Consider the following 25,991-nt stretch of genomic DNA (forward strand, 5'->3'; position numbering starts at 1 on the left):
CAATCAAGGCATGTGAAAGATTCCAACGCCTTGGAGTAGAGTTCAGCAAAAAACAATTATGTATATCACATGGAGATTATTTAAGACTAGAGCATGCAAATATTTTCTAAAAGTGCTTTTGTTCATGCCTAGTTTATCAATCTCATTTGTACGGTATGCATTCATCAAGGATCTCAATGTTTTCGAAAGAATTTTAGTTTTGATTCTAAATTTTTATTTTTATTTCAATATTTTTAGTTAAATTTTAATAGAAAATTTAATTTGATAATAATTTTAATAGAAAATTTTATATTTATATCATGGATATTATTCTTCTCAATATTTTGATAATGAATTTTAAATTTTTTATATTTTTCATGACTTTTATAATATTTTATTTTTTTTTAAAAATTTCATTACCTTTAGCGGCGTTTGTGGGAAAAGCGCCGCTATAGGTCTTGACCTTTAGCGGCGTTTGTGGGAAAAGCGCCGCTAAAGGTCATGACCTTTAGCGGCGTTTTTTAAATAAATGCCACAAACTTTAGTGGCGCCGTCTATAGCGGCGTTTTTTGCGGCGCTTGTAAAAGCGCAGCAAATAGTTTTAGCGGCGCTTTTATGAGCCGCTAAAGACCTTAAAAAACGCCGCTAAAAGTCAATTTTGCTGCAGTGTTAGTCCATTTCCTTTTCTTTACTTTTGATTTGCCCCAAAATTTTGCTTTAAGGTTCGATTTAATCCTTTTTTATTTTCGCTATTTTATTATCAAATTAACTAATTTAATAAATTATTGCTATTATTATTATGTTTCTATTTATATTTATTTTATTATTCTAATACTATTATTATTTATCTAATTTTATTTATCTATTTATATTTCTACTATTATTATATATCTATTTATTATATTTTATTTCTATTTATATACTAATATTATTTTCATTATTATTTTTCTTATATATGTTTTTCTACTTTTGTTATTAACATTCTATTTATTTACTTATTTATTTTACATTTTTGTTATTATCTATTTTAACTTTTTATAAAACGCTCATTTCAAATTTTTATACATTATTTACTTTAATATTTTCATATATTATGTATTTCAAACTTTTTACACATTATATATTTTGAATTGTCTATATATTATTTTTAAAGAGTTTTATTTATTATTTTATCTTGAATAGATACTATTTTTAATTATCTTATATACTTTAGATCGCTTTTATAACATCCATTTTAAATTCTTTTTATGTATCATTTGCTTAGAATTGTTTTGTATTTTATTTTAGATTTTCTTACTTTGTATTTATTTGTTATTTGTGATTCATTATTATAACATTTTGTTTATGAATTGTTGTACATTATTATTCCATCGCATTTTATTGCTTAAAAGGTCGTGTTTTAATATCGTTTAAGTTTTAAAATCATTTTATTCAAAAGTTTTCAAAAAAAGGCAATACTCAATATTTAGCATATTCGAGAAGATTGTGCCCTAATTTACTGGATTCCAATTTTTCTTGTTGAATCTAAGTAACCGAGTACCCTTTTTTCAATCAAAACGCATAAGTTTCAAATAAAAGCTTATTCTCAGGAATTCGAGGTGTTGTGTCCTAATTCACTGGATATGACATTTTGTATCTCGAGATAAGGATTTCTAAAAAAATTAAAGGCAATGTTCTATGTTTGGAAATCCAAGAAATCGTGCCCTAACGTGTTGGGTTTCGGTTTTTTGTTGGACCAAATAATCGAATATCCTTTTGTAATTTTCAAATGTATGAGCTTTTGGAAATCAAGAATTGATCGTGGTTTCGAAGGTTTAAAGAATCATGTCCTAACGTGCTGGATGTGATATTATATTCCTTCGAAACAAGAGAATTTTAATGTTCAATTTGAGTTATTCAAATATTTTAAAAGAAATTATATTTCAAAATATTTTTTTAAATTTTAGACAATAGGATATTAATTAATCAATTGATACCAATTTTGGGCGTTACGAGGGTGCTAACCCTTCCTCGTGCGTAACCGACTCCCGAACCCTTTTTTTCTAGAATTTCGTAGACCCAAAATTATTATTTTAATAAATCAAAATGTTTTATTAAAATGATCAATCTTAAGGTGATCCGATCACACCTCGAAAAAAGATCGGTGGAGACTCCATTTTTGTTTTTTAGTCTACTCCAGTTTTTCAAATAAAAAATGGTATCGACAGCTTGGCGACTCTGCTGGGGACCAATAAGAGAGTCAAGCCATAAAATTGATTATTTTCTGTCATTTTGTCGGAAAATTAAGAATTTGATTTGACAAATCATGCTTCTTTTGTCATATTTGTTGGTGTCATGTCATATGTTTGTTGTGATTTGAGATACGTAGGATATTCCTGTATCATATTGCATGACTGTTGTGGTTACACCTTTTAAGTGGGAGTGAGAAACTATGCCTTTGTGAGGTTTTCACCTCCGCATAGCTATAGGGAAATGTATTCCCCTGAACTGAACTCGATCCACATGAACCTATAATGGGTGAGGATTGAGGAATCTGCTGGTTCAGGTACCCTATATTATTTTTTCCTTGATAAAGTAGGTGTCCTATGTTGTTTTTTCCTCTTATGCTAACGTGATTTGTTTTGTTTATGATTGCATTGCATTACATCATCATAGAAAGAAGGTGTTGATTCATATTTTATTGCTAAATGAAATAGTTTGTCATAAGAAAATGAATTTCTTGATAAAGTGGATTATAATACAGTTGTCTGAATATGGCCCAAGTAAACACAACGGAAGAAGACTAATAGTTTGTGGAGGAAAACAAGACTTTACTTGAGGATTCAAGTCAATAAAGATTATTCGAGAGCTGTCATGTCCCGACTTTTTTAAAGGAGCTGACAAGCATCGCGAGGATAAGTGGGTAATAAGTCGCGGCCTAGATTAAACAAAGATGAGCTAGTGGAGGCATTTATTGGAAGTTTGCGTGGTTTGACTTTTACAGAAAAAAGGATCGCTTGGAATATGAGGGCAAAGCCGCATATGTAATCCGTTTTATGTAAAGGAATTTGTTTTCTAGAAAATTTGTTCTAATAGAATTGAATTCATAATCAACGCAGTACTTTTTTTTGCATTCATTCCATGTATTTGCATTACATTGCATCATGTGTATTAAACTTCACAAAAAAACCGTAATTAATTAGAAATCATGTTATAGTTACCTTGGAACATCACTACTACACACGGAGAAAAACTAGAGTTATAGATCAAAAGCTGAAAAAGCTGGAACAAATGCAGAAAGAAATGCAAGATCGGCTGCAATTACAGATGCAAGAACTGTTGGTCAAGATTCAGCAGGATATGAAGGATCATATGTTGGAATATCAAAAGAATATGATGAACCAATTGTCTCAACTACTAATGGGAATGCCAGAAAAAAGGAAGAGCCCTATGGTTAACCCCGAGGATGACAGTGAGGACCCTGTCTATCCACTAGGTTTTGCCCCAACAAACACCCCAGTGCATCCCAACGCCTATCCACCAAGGGTGTCTGTCAATATCAGTCCTCAGCATCAAGCGAGCGCTTCGGCATTACACACTTCACGACAGGCTCAAGCACTAGAGACAATCCGACAAATCTCGGTGTCCCTGATTTAGATGACATGGCAGAGGTAGAAAGGGTAAAAGGAGAACTCCCAAAGTAGCTGAAAGACCGATACAAATGGCTGGAAGAGAAGTTCAAGGCGTTGAAAAGCGTTGATTATCAGTGTGGTCTGGATGCTAAGGAGTTAAGTTTGGTTCCGGATTTAATGATCCCTCCGAAGTTCAAAATGCCAGAGTTTGAGAAATACAACGGAACCAACTGCCCTGAAGCCCACATCATGATGTTTTGTAGGAGGATGACTGGTCATGTCAGTAATGATCAGTTGTTAGTTCACTGTTTCCAGGACAGTTTGACTGGTGCTGCGGCCAAATGGTACAATTAGCTGAATCGCACCCAAATCAAATCATGAAGGGACTTAGCATAGGCTTTCATGAAGCAGTATGACCATGTGACGGATATAGCGCCTGTCAGGATCATGTTACAAAATATGGAGAAAAGGTCGAGTGAAAGTTTCAGGCAATATGCCCAGAGGTGGAGGGAAGTTACTACACAAGTCCAACCACCACTGCTGGAAAAAGAAACAACCATGCTCTTCATTAATACTTTGAAAGTACCCTTTATCAATCACATGCTAGGCAGTGCAACTAAGAGTTTCACAGCATAGTGATGTTCGGTGAAATGATAGAGAATGCGATAAGGTGTGGAAAGATAGAGACTGAGGAAAACACCAGGAGGTTAGCCCGAAGAAGAGAGAAAATGAGGTTAGCAATGTAAGCGTGGGTTATGCAAAACCAATCAAGGTAAAACAATCGAGAACGGTGGTTACGAGCCAACAAGCTTCACCAAGAAAAGAGCCCAATGCAAAGTAAAGGACGGAGAAGCTTCAGTATACTCTCATTCCAATAACGTACTGGGAGCTATACAAAAGTCTATTTGATGCACACGTTGTGTCCCCTGTCTACTTAAAACCGTTGCAGCCCTCATATCCTAAATGGTATGACGCAAGTACTCAATGTGAATACTATGCGGGAATAGCGGGACACACGATAGAGAATTGCTTCTCTTTTAAAAAGTTGGTCGAAAGGTTCATTGAAATGGGAATTGTGAAGTTCGACGATTCTTCAGAACCTAATCGCTATGATAATAGAGTAAATGCGATGTTTGAAAGTGGGGGCAAAAGGGTTGCGATGCCTTGAACAAGTCAAAAGGGGAAGAAATATCAGCGAGTATGAATGACATATCTGAAGAGAGAATCGGAGAATAAAAGTTTCCAAATCTTTGCATATTTGGGAGTGTTTTGAACAATGGGACTGTGGAAGAGATCCTTATATTTTTAGAGCTAATCTAGAGGAATATTCAAAACACGCTTGTTGCTTTAAGCCTAGAGGCAATAAAAATCCTTTTGTGACATAGGCTTGTGTCCAGAATTTTTATTTCAATAAAATACATCTTTTTGAGCAAATATTCTTTCATTTTTTTTCATTTCATAGTATACATTCTTTTGTTCTTTGGATGGTCTTTTAGATATTCTTTTATTCTTCATTCATGATCCTATTATACAAATAATCATCCTTAGAATCATTTATTATTTGGAAATATGCCTTTGTACCTATAATAGGTCCCCAAATATCAACGTCATGAGCAACCCTATAATTGACTCCCTTTAAAGGTGAGATATGTGTTTAAGCAGATCTCAAGACTTTGAAGATGACAGAGATTGTAACCTATGTCTTGATTTTGTTAAGGATGGTAGAACATGATGAAAAACAGATCATACTCTATAAATGGTCAGTGGACATTGTGAGCAAGAAGTAAAAATCGAAGCCTGCATTGCCACGAAGACAAAGCGAATCATCATTGAGTTACTCTAAGAATTCAAAGATATTTTCGCATAATCATGTCAGGATATGCCCGGGATATTAAGACCTGTGGACGCTAATGTCTATACGATGTTAGAAGGACACATGTTAATAGTTTCACGGTAGCCACACTAATCATGAGGTTTGGGTACTATTGATCTACCATAGAGGGGGATTGTATTAGTTAGGCAGTGTTTAGGGAGACAAGATTCATGTGACTCATTCATTTCTTCACAGACTTTCTCTATAGGGGGCATGGATGTTATCAAGCCATTCTCGCCTAATCGATTCATCTTGGTAGTCGTTGATGACTTCACAAAGAGGGTGAAGGTCACTTCATATGCCAATATTACAAGGTCGATAGTCATCAAATTTCAAAAAAAAAAGAAAGATCATGTGCCGAAAAGTAATATCAAAAAATATCATGTCTAATACAACTGCACAATGTCAAAAGTTTGTAGTCTGTTCAAAGATCGGGCACCATATCATAGTGCAGCAAAAGCAGCCAAAAAAGAAAGAAGCAAAAAAATATTGGGGAAGGTGACCGAGACTTGTAAAGATTGACATAAAGATTGTGCCCTAACTTACTGGGTTCCAATTTTCCTCATTGAATCTAAGTAACTGAGTACCCATTTTTCAATCAAAACGCATAAGTTTCAAATAAAAGCTTATTCTCAGGAATTCGAGGTGTTGTGTCCTAACTCACTGGATATGACATTTTGTATCTCGAGATAAGGATTTTAAAAAAAATTAAAGGCAATGTTCTATGTTTGGAAATCCAAGAAATTGTGCCCTAACGTATTGGGTTTCGATTTTTTGTTGGACCAAATAATCGAATATCCTTTTGTAATTTTCAAATGTTTAAGCTTTTGGAAATCAAGAATTGATCGTGGTTTCGAAGGTTTAAAGAATCATGTCCTAACGTGCTGGATGTGATATTATATTCCTTCGAAACAAGAGAATTTTAATGTTCAATTTGAGTTATTCAAATGTTTTAAAAGAAATTATATATCAAAATATTTTTTTAAATTTTAGACAATAGGACATTAATTAATCAATTGGTACCAATTTTGGGCGTTACGAGGGTGCTAACCTTTCTTCGTGCGTAACCGACTCCTGAACCATTTTTTCTCGAATTTCGTAGACCCAAAATTATTATTTTAATAAATTAAAATGTTTTATTAAAATGATCAGTCTTAAAGTAATTCAATCACACCTCAAAAAAAATCGGTGGCGACTCCATTTTTGTTTTAAGACAACTCCCGTTTTTCAAATAAAAAATGGTATTGACAATAACTATTAAATATTTGTAATTAGTATTTTTAAAAATATTTTTTTATTTTTAATTAATGATTTTAATACATTTATAATTAAGTACCAAGAAATAAATACTATGTTATTGAGAAGTAAAAAAATTAAATATTAAAATACTTTTAAAAAGATAAAGTTAAAAATTTTAACTTCAATACTTTTAAAGCAAAAAATACTTTTAAAAAACAATACAGATCTGGCCTAAGAGACAACAGCACTTTCCCCTTCAATGGCAAAGGAAAATGTCATATAACTAAAAGAAAAGAAAGAAAAAACACACACAAAGAAGTTGTGTGCCGCTCTCTTAAGTCTTCGTGCCAAGCAAAACGTAAGATGAAAGCCACAAATCCTACACTCTCTCAACAATCCACGTGTCCCTTTGTCAACCATGAGATCTCAAGGGTGGTGACGAGTTACCACGTGGGATTCCAAATAAATATCTTGCCTCCAACATACCACACCGGCCCGACACGTATCCCTACCCTCGGGTTGTGGCCCCCACCACACAGCGTGGATGATCACTAGATTCACCACTCAATCGGCAGGACAAAGTTTGGTTTAAGAACTGTGGCCGGTGTTGCGCCACATCAGCTTCACCAACCAGAAGCCAATGGCGGGCCACCTTTTGATCCAACTCCCCGTTTTCTTCTTAAGGAATAAACTACAAAGTCTTCACTCCTTTTTTGTTATTCAAGAAGACGAAGATATTTTTTGTGGTTTTCGCGGTCCTAAACAAAAGTTGGATATTAAATAAATAAATAAACATACAGGCGGTTTTCGATTCTCTCAACGTTTTTTCAGATATTTCTAGAGTTTTTTTTTTTATTAGTAAGGACGAGGTTAATTGGATAATTGCACTGTATCTGCAAACAGAACGGCGTTCTTTCATCATTTCCGCTTCAGCTTACTCTCTTCTTTTCTTCACTTTCTTTTTTGAATGAGAAATTAGGGTTTTCTGTTTTGGTTTGATTGAATAGCGTACTTGAAAATGGTTGAAGTTGGAATGGAAGTAGACGTGGAGGTAGGGACCGCGGAGGAGACGAAGAAGGAGGAGGAGGAGGAGGAGGAGGAGGAAAACGATGAATCCTCAGAGGTTGTTCGATGGGAAAAATTCTTGCCTCAAATGGTTCTCAGAGTGCTTTTAGTCGAAGCCGATGATTCCACTCGTCAGATTATTGCCGCTCTTCTTCGTAAATGCAGTTACAGAGGTTTCTTCTTCACCTTTCCTTTCTTCATTTTCTTAAATCAGTATTGTTCTCTTTCTCTAGATCTATTGATTAACTGTATTCCTAGTTTGATTCCCCCCTTCTTTTTATGCCTAATTTTCCATTTTTCTCCCCAGTAGTTGCGGCTGTTCCCGATGGTTTAATGGCGTGGGAGACTTTAAAGGATCGACCTCATAACATTGATCTTATATTGACTGAAGTAGAGTTGCCTTCAATATCTGGATTCGCGCTTCTTACTTTGGTCATGGAACATGATATTTGCAAAAATATTCCTGTTATAAGTATGTTTTTTAACTAAAAGTTTCCTTCATGCTTTACCATCTTCAAATTTATTTTTTGTCGTCATTGATTAGAAATGAAGCTAATAAGTTAGTAGCTTTTTCTTTTTTATAATCAAACCAGTGATGTCATCGGAAGATTCATTTAGCATGGTTCTGAAGTGCATGTTGAAAGGTGCAGCTGACTTTCTTATCAAGCCTGTTCGGAGGAATGAGTTGAGGAATCTTTGGCAGCATGTTTGGAGACGACATATGGTATGCACTATGATCGCATTTTGCTCCATCTTTTCTCGGTTGAATTCAAGCACTAAACTTAATTGATTTTTTTTTTCATTTTTTTGTATTTGCCTTACATTTTATCAGCTAGCTGGTGGATGTGCTAATCATAGTCTACCTGCAAAAGAGCATAACGTTGAAGACACGGCGGAAAATAATGCTGCTGAAAACAACCAATCCAGTGATTATGGATCGTCTACACAGAAAATCAAAGACGAAAGTGATACCCAAGTGGGTATTTTCTTATCTTATTAGGTGTCTACTTGAGAAGTCTCGATTCTGTATCTGTGAGTAGGGTGGCTCCATGTAGTTTCGCATAGAGACCGCATGGTCTGCCACCTCTTGTGCAGAGCACTTGTACAACGCCTTACTTGGAAGCTGAGAGTTCATACATGCAAAATATGCAGGGTCTTTCGCAATGGAAGTGTATGAGTTCAAATGTTAGCGATACAGGCAGAGAGCAGCAGGGAAATTCTGTCAAACCGGGTCAGGAGTCGCTTCAAAATGAGGGTCAAGCTGAAGGCATTTTACCTTATCTTTTTACACCGTTTTTATACTTTTTAAGTTTTCCTTTTCTAATTCCAGCTAAAAGAAAGAAAATCTGTTTCTCTTCATGACCAGGGATATCTGACAAGCTATTTGTATCTGAAAATTCAGAGAGATTTGTGGAGGTTGCTCATTGCAGTGGCACTTGTGAATCAATTGCATTAAAACTCGAAGAGAACTCTGCGTTTGCTGACGAGATGGCACATAATGTTGTTGGACTACAAAGTGATAAAAGAATTGCATATGTTATGATTGGAGTTGGCTGCAATGACGAATTAAGGGAATCATCCACTGGAGCTATTGATTTAATTGATTCATTTGATAAACAACCTATGGACACCTTTGCAATTTCTAGCTTAAGTGATGGTGCAAACAAGTTAGAATTTTCTCCACAGTTGGAGCTTTCTTTAAGAAGACCTTGTTCAAGGAGCGCAAAGAGTCAAGGTACCAATGAAAAGCATATACTAAACCATTCTGATGCATCGCCTTTTTCATGGTAAACTTTTTGTTTCCCTTATTTTATTTACTGTATGGTTGAGCTTGAGATGTAAAGATGTTTTGGCTAAATTAAGATTCTATTCTGTTGCTTACTTGCTCTTTGTTGGATTAGAGAAAAGAGTTGCTTGATCTTACACAATAGTAATGTCTTGTTTTTTCTCCATATTTTACTATTTTTAACGAAGGATTTCTTTGGCTGGTCTTGAAAATTTTGTTTCTAGACCAACTATTAATTAGAATCATTTTCTGGAGAATTAGAGATTAGGTAAACCTGAATCCTTGTACAATGCTATTGAGGGCAGTAGAAGCAATGTTAGAGGTCATTACGGTGCCAAAGGTTAGTGGATACTCTCCTGAAATTTCCTATAAAGGGGTCCATAATTAAAAAAAAAAGGTATTAAGTATCCAGCATAATATTGTTTAGATAGCATCAATTACCAAGTTGCACTTTAAAGTTGGTGATATGCGCAATTACTATATCATATTTCAACGTAAATCTGTTGCCTTTTATAAAGATATCCTGAACCTCCTATGATAGACCTGAGAAATGAGCCAAGGTGAGGTCTATATATTTCAGGGGGTTGGCTCAACCTTCATGATCTGGAGTGAGAATTTCTTTAATTTTTCTGCGCCAAGTATCTGGCTGAGTAGATCGAATAAAATAATTGGCTTCCAGAATTTCACGTGAAGGAGCAACTGAATTCATGATAAAGTAAACTTTTGGATCTAATGTATGCTATCTGTTATCTCTGTACACAGTTCACTGGCATTAATAGAAAATATAGTTGTGTGCTTAATCTCTATTTTTTGAAATTCAGGTATAACAATAGGAAGTCATTACAGCCTATTTTCCTTACACTAGATGGCAACCACGAAGAGGGTAACAGCAACCCCAGACAAGACCTGGAAAGTAACAACGGTACTTCTTAACCTCATGTTATTATAGTTGGGAGAATCCTTCTTGATCCAATCACGGGTCAATCAGAAATAACAAATTCAAATGCCCCACTTGGGCTGTTTTGAGTTACAGGGATGAGGATGGATGACGTGCATGCTGGATGTAATGATGTTTCCCCACACTTTTATCATGCAAAATCAAGTTTACCCCCTGCATGTAGTCCAAAACAAGTTGGAAAGCAAGAATATTCTCCCCTTCCTGTGAGCACCTCAGTGCATTCAGACCCTGATGTTGATGACTCAGAACAGCGTTACCGCTGGTGTGATGAAGCTACCAATTCTTCTAATGATCGAACTCTTCAAGGGCAGAACAAGCAGGAGCCTATTGAGGAATTAAGGTGCAGTTCTCTTATAGATGATCAGAGTGCTTGCAGTCATTTATGTAATGATGTTGAAAATCATGAAAAGAGCTGCACACATGGAGCTGTTCCAAGTTGGAGCAATGCAAGCTCTGTTGTTACTCTTGCTGCAGCAATTGATAAGGGCACAACCATGGAGACATTCAATAATAGCAATTGTTTTATTCATGATGGATTAAAAGGGATGGATACGCACCGCTCCAGCCAAAGAGAAGCTGCTTTGATGAAGTTCCGACTTAAGCGGAAAGATCGATGCTTTGAGAAAAAGGTATATTACTATTATTATTATTATTCATTTTCGTTGAAGGTAAGTACAAGGATGATACCGATGGTATGCTAGTGTACTTCCTTTTCACCTAAATATGAGGTCAGTGTTACTTCACCACATCCACTCTATGTCTCATTAGTGCCATCTAAGTCATTTTTGTGTCATACAAGCATTGTGATTCCAATAATAGTAGATACCGTGTTCTAGCTGCTGCTGCTGCTGCTGCTGCTGCTATTATGATTATTACTATTAAAAAGCTAATATTTAATTTGCATCAAATACAAGCAATCTGGATTCTGAGGCTTACCTTGTAAAGCTCCGAGAATGTGATAACATACTATTTCACTCTTTGGTGATGGAAGAAAAAAAAAAGGGTAGCTAAACATTTCTTAAAGGCCTGTCGAATTGCTTAATAATTAGCTTCTTTGCACAGGTTCGATATCAGAACCGGAAGCGACTGGCAGAGCAGCGTCCCCGAGTGAAAGGGCAGTTTATCCGTCGAATGCAACATGGCACCACTCTAGATAATGGTGATAGCCATAAAATATGACGATACAATCTTGTGTTCCCCGTTGGAAAGGAACTTATTTCTTGTTGAAATCTTGAATCATATTTTCTGCTGTAAGCATCTTCTCGGAAGAAAAAAAGGATCATGTGATAGCGGAAATATCTTGCAATTCCTCGAGTATTTTGCTATGGATGATGAATGTAGTTATTTTGCATCCAACTCAAATAGGCAACACTTTTATTAAGTAGTGATTAGTGAGGTAGCGCCGCTTTTTCCGGGTATTAATATAATATGTGTGAGTGAATGCACATCGGACAACCTATTGTAGTTAGGCAGGTTAGTTGTATATAGACTCTAATTTTCTTTAATATATGGGTTAAACACGTCTTTGAATATTTTTCCTACAACTTGCTATTTTTTGTATATTAGATTGTTTAGGTACGTAGCATTATTCTCTGAGATTTCATTCAATGTAAAACAGTGGGTGGCGGCAAAAGGGAGAAACAAAGTAATCTGAATTGAATCGCAGAAAGTGGGGGGTGAACTCTGGTGCAAAATGCTGGACTTTTAACGTGGAAGAAAAAAGAAAAGCATGGCACATATGCATATGTGACTCGATTCTATGGCATCGTGTGGGGACTTGGATCCCAAGCAAGCATGAAGAAGGGGCAAAAAACAACCACCTATACGTGTGAGACAGATGCATTTGGGGTTTAAGAAACTTGCCCATTTTTGTTTCTGCTTATTATGCATATAGAGACAAACCATTACTAAGTAAGAGTCTATCCTTATCAATTTTACTATTTATAAACATTTTCTGTGCAAAATATTAAAAATATTATTTATTTCTTAATGAGTCTTTTTCCTTTTTGCTACTTCTAAATTAACTCTTGATAATATTTTGTTACAACAATATCAATTTCTTGTTGAAAGTCAAAACTCTTAACCTTTTTGGCAAACCCAACGTTGATATATTGGATAAGGCGACAAATTACAATAACGTGTGTTAGTAGATGATGTAGCTCATAGTTCAAATTTTAACTGAGATATCAGTCCGCAATAGGAAGCTTCCACTGCTGACATCATATAATGCCCGACCAGTAGAATAGCCCACACACTAAAGCTCTCTACCACTCAGCTTCGCAGCTCTATCCAACTTTGAATAACCTACTTTATAATGGTTATGTTTAATTAAATGGGTTTAGAAAATGTTAAAAGGAAAAAAACAACTGGTGAAAGGAACTATGAGTAGGTTTTGAATACTTAAGTTAATTATTACTTATTAGAGGTAAAATAAATGATTGATTAATCACCACTTCAAATTAAAATTAATGATAAATATTTTGTTGAATGAAATTTTATATTAAGATGTTATTAAATACTTTTAATGAGAAAATTTAAATTTAAATTTTAAAAATAATGTCATAAGAATAGACAATCATAAATTTCAATATAAAGTTCGAAAAAAAGTAAAAAAAGAAAACTTCGATCCTAATATTAAAGGACTTCATAGGTAACTATTTGCAAAAGCATCGTAAATTCGAGAGTCTACCGTTTAAACAGAATTTATTGTAATATTAACTTTCGTACTCATTACCAATTGCTTTTATGAATAATGTGTTTTTGTTTTTTCTAATTTCCTTTGTTTCTAATTTCTTTCCTTTTTTTTTTCAATATATGGCATATAGTGTTCCACTCCTCCAAAATAAAGTTAGAAAAAAAAAGCAATGTGAAAAAATTAAAAATAAATAAATAAAAAGGCTAAGATATAGAAATTCAAAAGAAACAAAGGCAAAAGCAAAAGAGCACCCCACCCAGGAGCTTCATTTGTTATAATCGAAACATAAGGGGGAAAAGCCCACTTTAGCAACCATCGAGGCATGGATGATGGACCCAAGCCCCCCTTTTTTGTTCCTCTTTTGTTCCATTTATTACACATAACATATTCTTCTTAATATAGTAGTATTTATTTTCAACATGGCCATTCGGCCGGCCACCACCACCCAAGGAACCCTCCTCCCTTTTACAATACAAATACCTTCCATGCCAGACCAAGAAAACCAAAAGACAATATGACCCAAGAAGGTAAACCCAAGACACCAAAACACAGCCAAGGAGGCACAGGCCGATCCTGTGGCTTATGCCTTTTCATTTCCTCCTCTTGGCAGGAGCATCAGCAGTTGCTGTGTGCCTCATCTACCGTCCCCGCAAGCCTAGTTTCGCTGTTGTAGGTGCAGCTATCTACCAACTCAACGCCACCTCACAACCCATTATTTCCACTTCCATGCAGTTCACCATCGTGACAAGAAACCCCAACAGGAGAGTCTCTATCTTTTACGACAAGTTGCAAGCTTATGTTTCGTACAGAAACCAGCAGATTACCCCCGCAATGGACTTGCCACCACTGTACCAAGAGGCAAAGAGCACGGTGGCACTGACCCCTCTGCTGGGTAGCGGGACGGTGCCAGCATCGGCGGAAGTGGTGAATGGACTGATGATGGATGAGGCGTCCGGTGTGGTGGCGCTGAGGGTGGTGTTGGTGGGGAAGTTGAGATGGAAAGCTAGTGCTATAAAGACAGTGAAGTACGGTGTTTATGTGAAATGTGATGTTTGGGTTGGCTTGAAGAAGGGTGCGGAAGGGCCGGTGCCATTGCTTGGAGCTCCTCCTTGTAAAGTAGATATATGAGTTGAAGCATGTAGATCATGTAAATAGCTTTCACTTTACAAGCTAATTATTCTGGCTTCTCTCTTCTCTTTTTGTTTCATGAATTTTCGTGTACCTTTGGTGCTTGGATTTTTCCATGGTTCTGTAAACTTCTTTATGTCTAATTAGCCCTAAGCAACGTGGTCAGACAAATTCATAGAAAGGGGCTTCTTCTTCTTCTTCACAAAATAATTTGTGCTGTTTTACTTATAATATTGGCTACATATTCCTCAATCCTCACTGGAAAGTATCTTTCGTTAGGTGTCAATGGCATTGCCATTAGAAGCTCTCATTTTCTGTTCCTCTTTATAATCATCGCTTAATTTCCTCTCCATCATTACTAGGACCACTCTTTAATTGCCTTAATTAAAGTTGCCCAATTATCTACTCCCATATTTAGTTAGGCCTTAATTTGAAGTCTAAAAAAGAGATTACATTTTTACATATATAAGTACGAACTTTGATTAAAATTTGCAAATTAATTCCGAACCTATATCCAGTTTCAACCTTATGCAGTCAGACTCAAACCTCGTACTTAACTCTCTTCGGATTCTCCATATATCTCAACTACAAGTGCTGAAAAGGCATCAGATTCATGTTATGTCGTAAATTTGGGAAAATGCTAAGAAAGAAATTCACTTCCGGAATGTATATTATATAATTATATCTAAACTGTAAAAAACATTTGTTCCTTAATATCTACCTAGTGGTATTCCCTTTACTAATTACCCACAGAAGTATCATGGGAATAATTAAACAATGATTGAAAAATGAGAAGACCTGTACAAATAGACAAAACCCGAAAACTTAACTTCAACCAAAATGCAAGTCTATTTTACTATTTGGATTGAGACTTGGATAAATTTTTTACAGCCTATCTACATATTCTTTTACATATCCAAATTCAAATATTATTTTAACCCAAAGTCAAAACACAAGCCCAAATCTGAATCTATGTTTATTTCTCATTATTTTTTTGGTAAGGTTAGAGACAATGTTGAACTTTTTTTTAAACTAAGCAAACATAGTAGTAATATTATACTAAAAAAATAGAGAATTTAAATTTAAATTTTAAAAACGATATTGTTAAAAGGAACAACTTCAAGTTTCAAACATAAACTATTAAACCAACATATAAAATGCTAAAAAAACAAAAAAGAAAAACTATAAAATAAAGTTAAATCTCCAACTATAAAGATAAGTTAAAACAAGGTTCTTGCTCGAGAAACCGGAGAACTGAAGAAAAATAGCCCAAGCAGATCGCAAATTGCCCTTCATGTTCAACAACAATATTCATTGATCCATGTTCAGTACCATTAGAAACATATAAATTAATATCATGAAAGAAAGTAATCTTTCACAATGTTTTCTTACTTGTTAGTTTGTGAAGTATTTAACTTCTGTCTCTCAGAAAAAAAAAAAAAAAAAACCTTTCTTCCGGGTCCACTACGCCTGAACTACCTTATTTTATTTAAGATTGGGCTTGAATAAAATGTAAAGCCCATAGGGCCTGGGCAGAGACAATGTTTAGAAATTCCTTGTTAGGCCTAGTCTGGGCCTGACCTAGAAAGATCTCTAGGATGACCAAATGTGAAAGATACTAAAAATTAAGACGAAATACACCAAAAATCATTATATTTTTATTTCAATAATAAAACAGAACGTTCAACCTTACCCTAAAAATTATTTTTAAAAATTTAAAAATAAATTAGCATTATGTCCATTATTAGACTATATGGTAGAGTACTTTCTATTTTCATTCAATCACACCTTTCTAGATTGTGAGAGGGAATGGGAAGATCTTGCCTTGGTTTATGTGAGGCAGTGGGGTGGATTCCATTCCCCACGGTTGACCTCTTAAGGAATCTTTTCGTCTTTCTCTTCATTTACATAAAGCTTATGAAGGTAGAGGACGTGTGCCAAAATTTCAAGGCTTCCCTATGTATGACGCCAATATTTTATAACTTCATCGCTTTCCCTTACAACTCTTGTAGGAATAAAGTATTGCGTCCAAACATTGCACAGATAAGCATCGTACGTATCGTGAAAGATGGAAGTTGCTCCTCTTCTTTAGCTTCCTTCTTTCTTCCACCCAAGTGATTCTTTCTCTTGCCATTTTAATTGGCAATGATAACAAATAGCGGCCGTTGCATGTACAACCAATAACATACTGAGGAGCCACCATATTTAAATGAAGGGAACCATCAAGGGATCCCTTCATTGATTCCCATTGCGAACATCCATCAGTTCATTCTCTCCCTTATGCCTCCTTCGGTCCCTCTTTCGTCGTCACCCAATCTTTCAGCCTTTTGATCATTACACATGCTTCATCGTCTCCTTTATTATTCTCTCACGTGACTGCAGCACCATCAATATCTAGAATGTTTATCTTTCAAAATAAAAGAATATATTGTACGAAAAATATTTTAAAAAAGTACAGTTTAGCCGACCGAAACAGTAAAAATTAAATTGGTTCAATTAAATCAATTATGATAGTTTGAATATTTTAATTCGATTATTATAAATTATTACCGGTTAAGTCGGTTAAATACAAATAACTAACAAAAATAACTAAATACACACCTCTAGAGAGATTATTTTGCTACTTCAACTAATGTACAGAGAGTAAATTGTTTATTTTTTCAATAAAAAATTTAAAATGCAATCTAAAATATAGTATAGGTACTGTTTAGATACTAAAATGCAAAATTTGGCAACACAGGTGCATAGCAACTGCCTCCAATAATTGAAGTCTACCAGCAACTGGAGTTTTGCGTCACAAGAATCATGTGAAATGGGGTTATGGCATCCTCTCATTCATTTTGTAAATGAGCTGACAAACCCTGTTTGATTTAACTGAAGGATGAAAAATTCAACTCTCTAAAAGAGGATAAGGTTCCTTGAAATCTTGGGGCTTTGGTTTATCCGTGATGATATACAAGGATATATTGTTGATGAGATGAATCGCAGCTCAGCCGGCAATGGTAACATTTACGGATTTTTTATTTTTGACTGGCTCTGCTATGTGCGATCATAATAAATCTATGAACTACAGGACAAGACCAAAGTTACCAGTTTTGTTTAGGAAGAAAATCCTCCCTGGTTGTGTGGCTGAAGACGTGCAATTTACTTTTACAAGTAGAAAATGAATAAATGGCAGTTCAAGTGGATAATTTTTTTAAAGTCATTATCGAATGAAATCGGTGTCCACAATTCTCAGGCTCCAATCATACGTCATGTGCAAACGGAAAACGAAGGCTTTTTTCCTAAATGGTGGATATGCGCTATAAGGAAATGACCCATCATCAATCAGACGGGTGACAAATCCATAGGAGGACTTTCCAAAGCTTTTTTCCTTTGTGTACGCTCGAAAGGGAGTCCCCACAACTTTCTGTCCCCGCTGCTAGACAAAACTGCCATCTCCAATCAGACAATCCCTCTCTCTCTACTCTTCTGCAAAACCCTCAACAACCCTCCCACTCCCAAATAACCAAATACATACTGTATATCTTATCACTCTCAGTTTGGCTATTTTCCACCCTTCGTTTCTTACCATATCTGTTGCTCGTTTCCTTTTCCTTCACCATTGTTTTATCCCAGTTTCCAGTTGCAGCATTTCAACTCTGTTTACAGCACCCCCCCCCCCTTTTCCGTGAGAATTCTTCAAAGCATTTATTACCAGTACCAGGCAACTGAGGAATAAATTGTGTGTCGGCTATAGGGGTGGTGTTAGGGTCTTATTCTACTTCATTGGGGTTACATTTACTACTTGTATTGATTTGTTAGCATCAATATATGGAATGTTGGTAACTGAGAGAGGGACACAGAAGGAGAAAAAGAAAGAATTTAAGGCATTTACTTCAACTACTTCTAAGCTGTTTATGGAGAGGCTCCAAGGACCCATTAATCCTTATGTATGTTGTTTTGCTTGCTTTAGGACTTCGTGTTTCTTATTGCATTTCATCTTTTCTCGAATCCCGTTTCTAGACTCAAGATAGAGACTGCATTTACTCTAAAAATGCTTGCATTCAATGCATCTTATGCTTTTTTGCAGGAAAATACTAACATCTGCTACTGCAGTACTGCTACTTCTTACTCTTTCAACATTCTACTCTCATTCTGCTTTCATTCTCTCTTTATCTGCTGAGAGAGACTGAACCATGTGCCCTCCACCCAATTAAATGATATTTTCCTTTTGAAATATCTTTAGATGGTTAGCATTTGAGCCAAGTTAAAAATTTTGCTTATTTCCTTTTGGTTTTGTTTTCTCCCTTGAAATTACTCATTGCAGTTCCTAGGAGAGCATTTGGAGGTGGAATGCTTAGAACAAGGTTTTATTAGCTGTGAGAGATTAAAGCTTGGAGAAGAAGAAGAAGAAGAAGCACACTTTTCAATACCGAGCTTTGAAGAGAAAATGCCATTCCTTCAGATGCTTCAGAGCGTGGAGTCTCCTCAGCTTTTTGCCTTTAAAGAACCCAACTTCCAGACACTTCTGAGACTGCAACACATGAAGAAGCCTTGGGAGCTAAACAACAATCCTTTCATTCCTGAAATGGAAACCCAAGTTCAAGGCCTAGAGCTGGAAAGTTGTGTCACCCATGAAACAATACTCGACTTACATTCACCAGTCAAATCCGAGACCAAAGAGCTTAAGAAAAGCCCACCTTCAAGCTCATGCGTTGAAGTTCTCAGCTCTGGGTCTAACCAACACCAACAAAAGTCTGACAATTGTAGCAGAGAACCCAACTTGGGCTCCTCGCCTCAGAAGATTTTCACAAAGTCCCCTCCGATTACTAGAGAACGAAGAAAGCGAAAACGAACGAAGGCAGCCAAGAACAAAGAAGAAGTTGAAAGCCAACGCATGACCCACATTGCCGTTGAACGAAACCGTAGACGTCAAATGAACGATTATCTAAATTCTCTCCGCTCTCTCATGCCTCCATGTTATATCCAAAGAGTATAACAATCTAACCTTCACCAACATTTTAGTCCCCCTGTTGGGCTATTTAGCTGTACTTTCTTTCACAAAAAAATCATGTTTGGGTTTGTGTTGGCAGGGTGACCAAGCGTCAATCATAGCTGGTGCAATTGACTTCGTTAAGGAGCTAGAGCAATTTCTTCAATCCCTGGAAGCACAGAAGAGAACGAGAAAAGTCGAGGAAAGCAACAATAGCATGTCAAAGCCCACCATGGAAATTCATCAGCAAGAATATGAAAATGGATCTGAAGATGGACATTGCGGGGAGGAAGTAAAAGCAGAAAGCAAAACAGGTGCAGCTGAAGTAGAGGTTAATGTAATACACAATCATGCCAACTTAAAGATTCAGTGTTCAAGAAGAGCTGGTCAGTTGATACAAGCCATTGTCACCCTGGAAACTCTTAGATTAACGGTTTTGCACCTCAACATCACCACTTCGCAAGCATCTGTTCTTTACTCGTTCAATCTCAAGGTAATATTCTTTGTTCTTTTTTAAAACAAGTTTTAGTTTGCGTTTTCAAACTGGTGTTGGAACAAGTCGTGGCTCAAACCCTAGTTCCAAAATTTCTCAACAGTTGTCTTTGTTTTTTTGTTGGTTTTGTTTTGTTTTCTTCTTTATTTGGGTCTGTGTTGGAAATGGGAATGGCAGATGGAGGACGACTCTGCGCTAAGATCAGCGGATGAGATAGCAGCAGCAGTTCATCAAATATTCAGCTAAATTCAAAATTAAAATTAAAAAAAAAAGAGGATTTGGTCATTATTCATTAGGCAGCTGACTTGATTCCTGAAGCGAAAGTAGGGTAGAAAAGAGCAGACCAGGAAAAAAAAGGTAAGAAGAGAAAAAAAATGAAAAAAGAGGGGTCCATTCCAAGCAATGCTTTGTTCCACAAAGACAATTGAAGACAGCCCTTGATGTTTACATCTTAACTTAAGAAACTTCCCTTGTTTATCATTAATGATTTAATTTGCTTACTTAATAGAAATGATAAATCTATGTAATTTCCAAGTTTCTTTTCCTTTATTCTATGTTTATATTATTCTGGTACTAGCTTCTGGAGTGTGGGGTCAACCGAGGGCCAGCCAGCCAGCATGCCCTGCCCTGCCCTGGGCCTGGTGGACGTTTAGGAAAGTATGGGGTTCATCTAGTTTGAAAATTTGTTGTATAAATCTCATGATTGCACTTTAGCAAATGATGCTGCCCTTTTTATATTGACTTCGGTGACGTACGTATGTATGTTTTCATCATTATACTATGTCCTCTCCGCCATTCCTTTTGTTTTTCTTTTAAATTTTCCTGGTTGCACCTTTCTTTTTGGACTCTAGTTCCCTTTTGACACACTTCATTTCCAGCCTTCTATCTCATGGACTCCTCTATGAAAAAGTCAAATTTTAAATTTAATAATCCATTTGCTAAACTGCTTTGTTTCCCTAAATGTAGCAAGGAGGAAATAATTAAATAAACATTTATGGAAGAAATTGGTTGTAGGGTTTATACTTTTGAACATTATTATCACATCTAATGGACTATAATAAAGGAATGTTAGCAAAATAAACTCATTTAAGCTTAGGAAAGATGTAATAGGAAGGACAAGAATGGCAGGATGGATGGGATTGTACATCTTACAAGTGTTCGATAAAATCCCAAGTCTCACGCATTACTAAAACCGACAGAGTTCATGTGCTCATCTCATGTCTCATAGTCATGGCATGGGGGTATTCATTGACTTTAAATTTTATCCAAGTAAAGGGTATTTGACTGAAATAGCAATCTAAATCTTGCATGGTTAAATGACATTATCAAAGATTTGACCTGCCAGCCTTCCGTGACAGGTTCTTGAGGTGACAAACCTTTTTGGGTAAACACAAAGTAGAAGTAATGGATATTGGGTGGACGGTACAAAACTACAAGGGCAAGAAGAAGAAGAAGAAAAAGAAAGGCGGGGGTTTAGACGGAAATAATAAAAAGTCGAAGGTGCTAATTTGACGAAGCTTATAGAGCAAGTGAGCAACCCCACGGAAAGTTGTCATACGGGTAAGAGAAAGGGAGATAGAGGCAAATGCAGAAGGGCGCAACAGCTTAAAGTACACATCCCCATGTGAAAGAATCAAAAGAAGACCGGGCCGCAGACAAATCGCTCTCTTATTGTAGCCAATGTCCTAGTCATTTTGGGTCTTCGTGTTCCTTCTTTTTGACAGCCTTTCCCTTCCCAAGCTCAGTCCTAATCCTCCATTGTTATTCATCGAATGTATAAATGATTACACTTTAGCGAATGATGTCCCCCTTTTTATATTGACTTTGTGGGTCTGCGTATGGATGTTTCATCATTATACAATGTCTTCTCCGCCTATCTGTTTTTTTTTTTTTTAATTTAGTTTTCCTGGTTGCATCTTTCTTTTTAGACACACTTCATTAATAAAAATGTCAATTATAGCATTCAGATGCCCAAAGCTTAGATAGATACAGCAAAAACGTAAACCTCAAAAAAACCCTAGCTACAAACTTTGTCCTTGTCGCCATGCAAGGAGGAACATGGGAAGAACCTCAAGATCTTGATAAGCGGTCACGACAATTGGCCCAAGCGGCATGCACTCCTTTGATGGAGGCCATGCTAACGAGAATCCGAAAAAGAGATGTCAGAATCGCCACGGCACCGATGAGAACATTAACGCTGGAGGGGCCAAGGATGAATAACACCATCGGTAAGTTGCCAATGACAAGAACCGGGAGAAGACTTGGTGCGATGACAAGGCTGAAATTCGACAGGAGACTATAGAGATGCTTAGTCGCCAAAAAAAAAAAAGATAGGAGCTTCAGTGCTGCACAAAGCAAAGGGAAATAGAAAAAAAAAAGCTATGAACGGAATCTTACTAAACATCAAAATGGAGGATGGACACAAGATGGGAGACCCATGGAGCTCCAAGGCTCCGTATCACAAGCCGCGTGTAAGTGTCGAGGATGGAGCCCAAATGTGCAACCACAGGGTCAAGTTGCTCGACAGGTCACTAGAGGGCTTTTCGAAAAATCAGGGGTCTAGGTCTCCAAATTGCGCGGGGAAACTCTTAGAGGTAGAGGAAGACTCTAGAAGCGTGGAGGAGCATCCGAAAATGGCAGTGCAGCTCAAGGAATTCTTTGGAACCCTCCAGATCGGCAAGCACCACTGAAGCAGGAAAGCGACCCTGGCTAGCCCCATAGCGTATGGGAGACTGACCCAGGCGCCCATAAAAGGTTCTAGACGTACCCAAAAGGGGCAGGACGCACCTAGTGTGCAAGAGTAGCACCTAGATGGGGTTGGAAGGGTCTGGAAGCTCAGAGGGGGCGGGAACAGTGCCCCAAGGGGGCTTAAAATACCTTAGATTATATATATCATCTTGGGGTTGCTTATAAATAGGGAGGCACCTTTAGGACTATTGGTAGCATGGAAGAGTAAGTTTTAGCAAGTGTTGAACGCATAGTGAACATAGATAAATAGTGTCTTTTGTAAAGCCTTCTTGTACATAGCTTGCTAAGTTAATATAATACCAAAGCATTGTCCTAGACTTCCCCTTGTTTGAGCTTGGCTGCCTTGAGTGTTTTTATCACAGTTGGCTCTTAAAATACTTAGGCAACATTGGCTCCTGTTTAAGGTCATACATTGAGTTGAGCTAAAGTCTGAACCTATGACTAGTGGTATTAAAACTTGGTTTGAGAAAAAAGCCTCTCAAGATAATGTGGTCCTAAGAGGAGATATTGAGCCAAGAGGTCGAGGGTATGGTTGAGACTCATGGTGTCGCAACAAGGGTAGAAAAGGTGCCTTGAGAGGGAGCTCAAGGGATGGGGCATCTCCGAGGGTTGTGTGGATGCGCTAAAGTCAACTAGCAGTGAGTCTTGAGAAATGCTCAAGGATTATTAGTTAAGGACAGCTCCGAGGGAATTCAGTGAGCTTATATGCGACTTAATCCAGTGAAACGAAACCCTTAAAGTTTTGGTGAACTAAATACACAACTTTCTCAAAATATAGAAATTAATAGTAGTATTTAGCCATTATAAAAAATTTAACGCTGAAGTTGTAGATTTAATGTCATTATAATGTCATATCGGTTTGTTATTTTTACATATTACTCAAAAATTTAGTTAATCAACTATCGTTTGTATTAATATGAAATTTAAAATTTCAAAAGTATACCAACTAAGAATGATTAAATTAAAAATATTAATTAAATCTATAATTTTATGCATAGTAGATGACTAATGGTAGAATTTAGCCAAATGAATTTGAAAAGTGCAAAGATTAAAATTGATTAATTTGAAAAGTACATGGAATAAAATTGATTAATTTAAAAATACGTGAGACTAAATTTACAACTTATGCATAGTAGAGACTAATAGCAAAATTTAACCTCAAGAAAAAAAAAAGCATATAAGAAGTATGTATAAGTGATGGATACTAAGAGTCAAATTGAATTTTACCTTTACTAAAAAATCGATAAATTAATTTGTATACATTAGATGAAAAAGCAATTGGTCCTTTCTTTTAAAAATTTCATTAATTTTTATTATTAAAATCGATACCACTAACTAATGAAGTAGATAATTACATATGACGTGTTATGTATATATTAAGTCGACATATATAGACCAGGTTTTTAACGAGAAAAAATAGATAAAACTTTAAAAAAATTAATTTAATTTATTTATTTTGAAAGAAAAAGACGATGTAATGTGAATTTTAGAATAAAAATCTGTATGGCACTTTAACTTGAGCTGAGGGTAAAAAGTTAAAGGGCAAGACGGAAATAATAAAAAGTCAAAGGCGCTCATTTGACGAAGCTTATGGAGCAAGTGAGGAACCCACGCTTGCCACAAGGGTGAGAGAGAGGTAGATGCAAAATGCAAAAGTGTGCAGCAACTTAAGCCTTGAAGCACACATCCCTATGTGAAAGAATCAAAAGAAGACTGGGCCGGAGGCTAACAGCCTTCTCCTTCCCAAGCTCAGTCCCATTCCACCATTTCCTTTTTTCTTTTAGAACCCTATCATTATTACTGCCTTCCTCCCCTCTTTCTATGCTATCAGGTTCTTTTTAATGATTCTATGCCTTTTTCCAAGTCAATGAAATTACCTTCATTTCTAATCAGTTCCTGAGAATTATTAGCTGTTAACGGATACCCTGAAACATTATGGTTAATTAAGGAAATGTCATAAAAACTTTTTTTTAGAAAAAATGCATGCTTTTAGAAAGTCGAAAATGCTCACATAAATATCTAAACTAAACTGATACCCTAATAAAATAGTACAACCACTGTATAGTAGGTACGTCGACTAGAGTATAGTGGCTTTGATTGAACATTGAACCCATTAATTCTTCCATAATTTTGGTTTGATTTTTAATTTTTACAAAATAATTATAAAGCTTATATTGTAAAATATTTAAGAAATGATATACTTTTATTTCAATGAATTTGATTGAACATTGAACCCATTAATTCTTCCATAATTTTCTCTTTGTTTTTATTTTAAAAACTAAGAAATCATGAGTGAATTGAATCATGTTGATTAGTATGTGTATATATAAAAAGATAAGAAATGTTAGGTGATTTGAACTCTGGGCCATTTTTATGCTCAAATACTCCTATTAAGTTTTGTTTTGCAAATACATTAAATTTAATTCATATTTCATTTTTATTGTTTATGTATTAACTTGACGAGATTAAAATTAACAATGGTAATGAGATTATTTATTATATCGGTGAAGTTGAATCCTATAGCTGTAAGATTAAAATTATTGGACAAGTATATGTTTGGATTCAACCGCAAGTAGAGACTAGATGAATTTTTGTGAAGAAAAAAAAAATACCATTAAAGTCACTGAATCAAAAGATTAAAATGTGCTGATATTTTTATTTTATTTTATAAACTTAAAATAATTAAAATTTTCTTTATGGCATATAATAATTTTATTAATAATAATTAGAAACAAATCGTATTAAATAATATTTTTATTATTTGTTAAACTTGTTATTTATAATTAATTAGTATTAACTTTATAATGATATAATTATGAGATTGTTGTATAAAAATAAAAATATTAAATTTTTGGGTTAAATATAAAATTATTATCCGAACTTATCTACTTCTCCCATATTGGTACTTAAGATTTTTTTTATCCTTGTAACACCCCCTACCCGTATCTATTGTCGAAATAGGGTACGAGGCATTACCGGAGTTTACTAAATATTTTCAGATAATTCTGAGTCATTTATTATTCATATTTTGAAAATAATCATAACATCTCTCTATTGGGCCCTCGAAGCCCAAAACATACATTAGAAACCAACCGGAATAAAATCGGGATCATAAATTTTTTTTTTGCAAAATCTTAAATTATATTTTCATCTAAGTACTTACCATTTCAATGCTTCTTATAATTAAACATGTTACCATTCAATCAATAGCTTGGCACTTGTTTAAGCGTCAAACAACAACATTGTTAGTATACTTGCACATATTTCATATAAATTCAACATTGATATATCTATTTTCTCAACATATCACACTTGAGTTTAATAATAGTCTTAACTTACATAATTTCTTTGTATTAACATATCAAAGATAATTATATATGTACATGTCACAAAATATATTATTCTCTTCTTGTTTCTTCATAAGCATATATCATTCATTTC

General features: G+C 35.5%; 3 protein-coding genes and 1 long non-coding RNA gene across 9 annotated transcripts; 3 read left to right on the forward strand and 1 right to left on the reverse strand.

Moving 5' to 3' along the window:
* The first annotated feature begins 7,201 nt into the window (after positions 1-7,201).
* LOC108470541 (two-component response regulator-like APRR3) lies at positions 7,202-12,055 on the forward strand. Of its 3 annotated transcripts, none has more exons than XM_017771891.2 (9): positions 7,202-7,940; positions 8,075-8,239; positions 8,361-8,491; positions 8,600-8,743; positions 8,920-9,034; positions 9,134-9,554; positions 10,375-10,475; positions 10,587-11,140; positions 11,574-12,055. In XM_017771891.2, exons 1-9 carry the CDS (start codon positions 7,721-7,723, stop codon positions 11,688-11,690), a joined length of 1,968 nt encoding a protein of 655 aa, XP_017627380.1. In that variant the 5' UTR covers positions 7,202-7,720; the 3' UTR covers positions 11,691-12,055. The 3 variants fall into 3 exon arrangements, with proteins under 3 accessions (XP_017627380.1, XP_017627381.1, XP_052877639.1); XM_017771892.2 differs by having other exon boundaries at positions 7,203-7,940; positions 8,078-8,239; XM_053021679.1 differs by lacking the exon at positions 7,202-7,940 and having other exon boundaries at positions 8,122-8,239; positions 8,335-8,491.
* A 1,409-nt stretch (positions 12,056-13,464) lies between these two features.
* Positions 13,465-14,586, forward strand: LOC108473039 (NDR1/HIN1-like protein 12). Its single transcript, XM_017774602.2, has one exon. The coding sequence runs from the start codon at positions 13,789-13,791 to the stop codon at positions 14,332-14,334; it is 546 nt and encodes a 181-aa protein (XP_017630091.1). The 5' UTR covers positions 13,465-13,788; the 3' UTR covers positions 14,335-14,586.
* A 2,951-nt stretch (positions 14,587-17,537) lies between these two features.
* LOC108470804 (transcription factor bHLH67-like) lies at positions 17,538-21,624 on the forward strand. 3 transcript variants are annotated; one of them, XR_008274280.1, is made up of 5 exons: positions 17,538-18,266; positions 18,644-19,309; positions 19,410-19,802; positions 19,980-20,159; positions 21,161-21,624. XR_008274280.1 is itself a non-coding variant. In XM_017772278.2 (4 exons), the coding sequence occupies exons 1-4, from the start codon at positions 18,153-18,155 to the stop codon at positions 20,046-20,048; spliced, it is 1,242 nt and encodes a 413-aa protein (XP_017627767.1). In that variant the 5' UTR covers positions 17,538-18,152; the 3' UTR covers positions 20,049-20,619. The 3 variants fall into 3 exon arrangements, 2 of the variants coding, with proteins under 2 accessions (XP_017627767.1, XP_052877372.1); XM_017772278.2 differs by lacking the exon at positions 21,161-21,624 and having other exon boundaries at positions 19,980-20,619; XM_053021412.1 differs by lacking the exon at positions 21,161-21,624 and having other exon boundaries at positions 18,140-18,266; positions 18,407-19,309; positions 19,980-20,619.
* Positions 21,625-21,740: 116 nt separating this feature from the next.
* Positions 21,741-22,681, reverse strand: LOC128283975 (uncharacterized). Of its 2 annotated transcripts, none has more exons than XR_008274282.1 (2): positions 22,200-22,681; positions 21,741-22,098 (listed from the first exon to the last, which is right to left on the reverse strand). It is a non-coding gene; the product is annotated as an uncharacterized LOC128283975 (long non-coding RNA). The 2 variants fall into 2 exon arrangements; XR_008274281.1 differs by having other exon boundaries at positions 21,741-22,109.
* Between the last annotated feature and the right edge of the window lie 3,310 nt (positions 22,682-25,991).

Source organism: Gossypium arboreum, chromosome 11 (assembly GCF_025698485.1).
Source record: "Gossypium arboreum isolate Shixiya-1 chromosome 11, ASM2569848v2, whole genome shotgun sequence".
In the NCBI taxonomy this organism is placed as follows: domain Eukaryota; kingdom Viridiplantae; phylum Streptophyta; class Magnoliopsida; order Malvales; family Malvaceae; genus Gossypium; species Gossypium arboreum.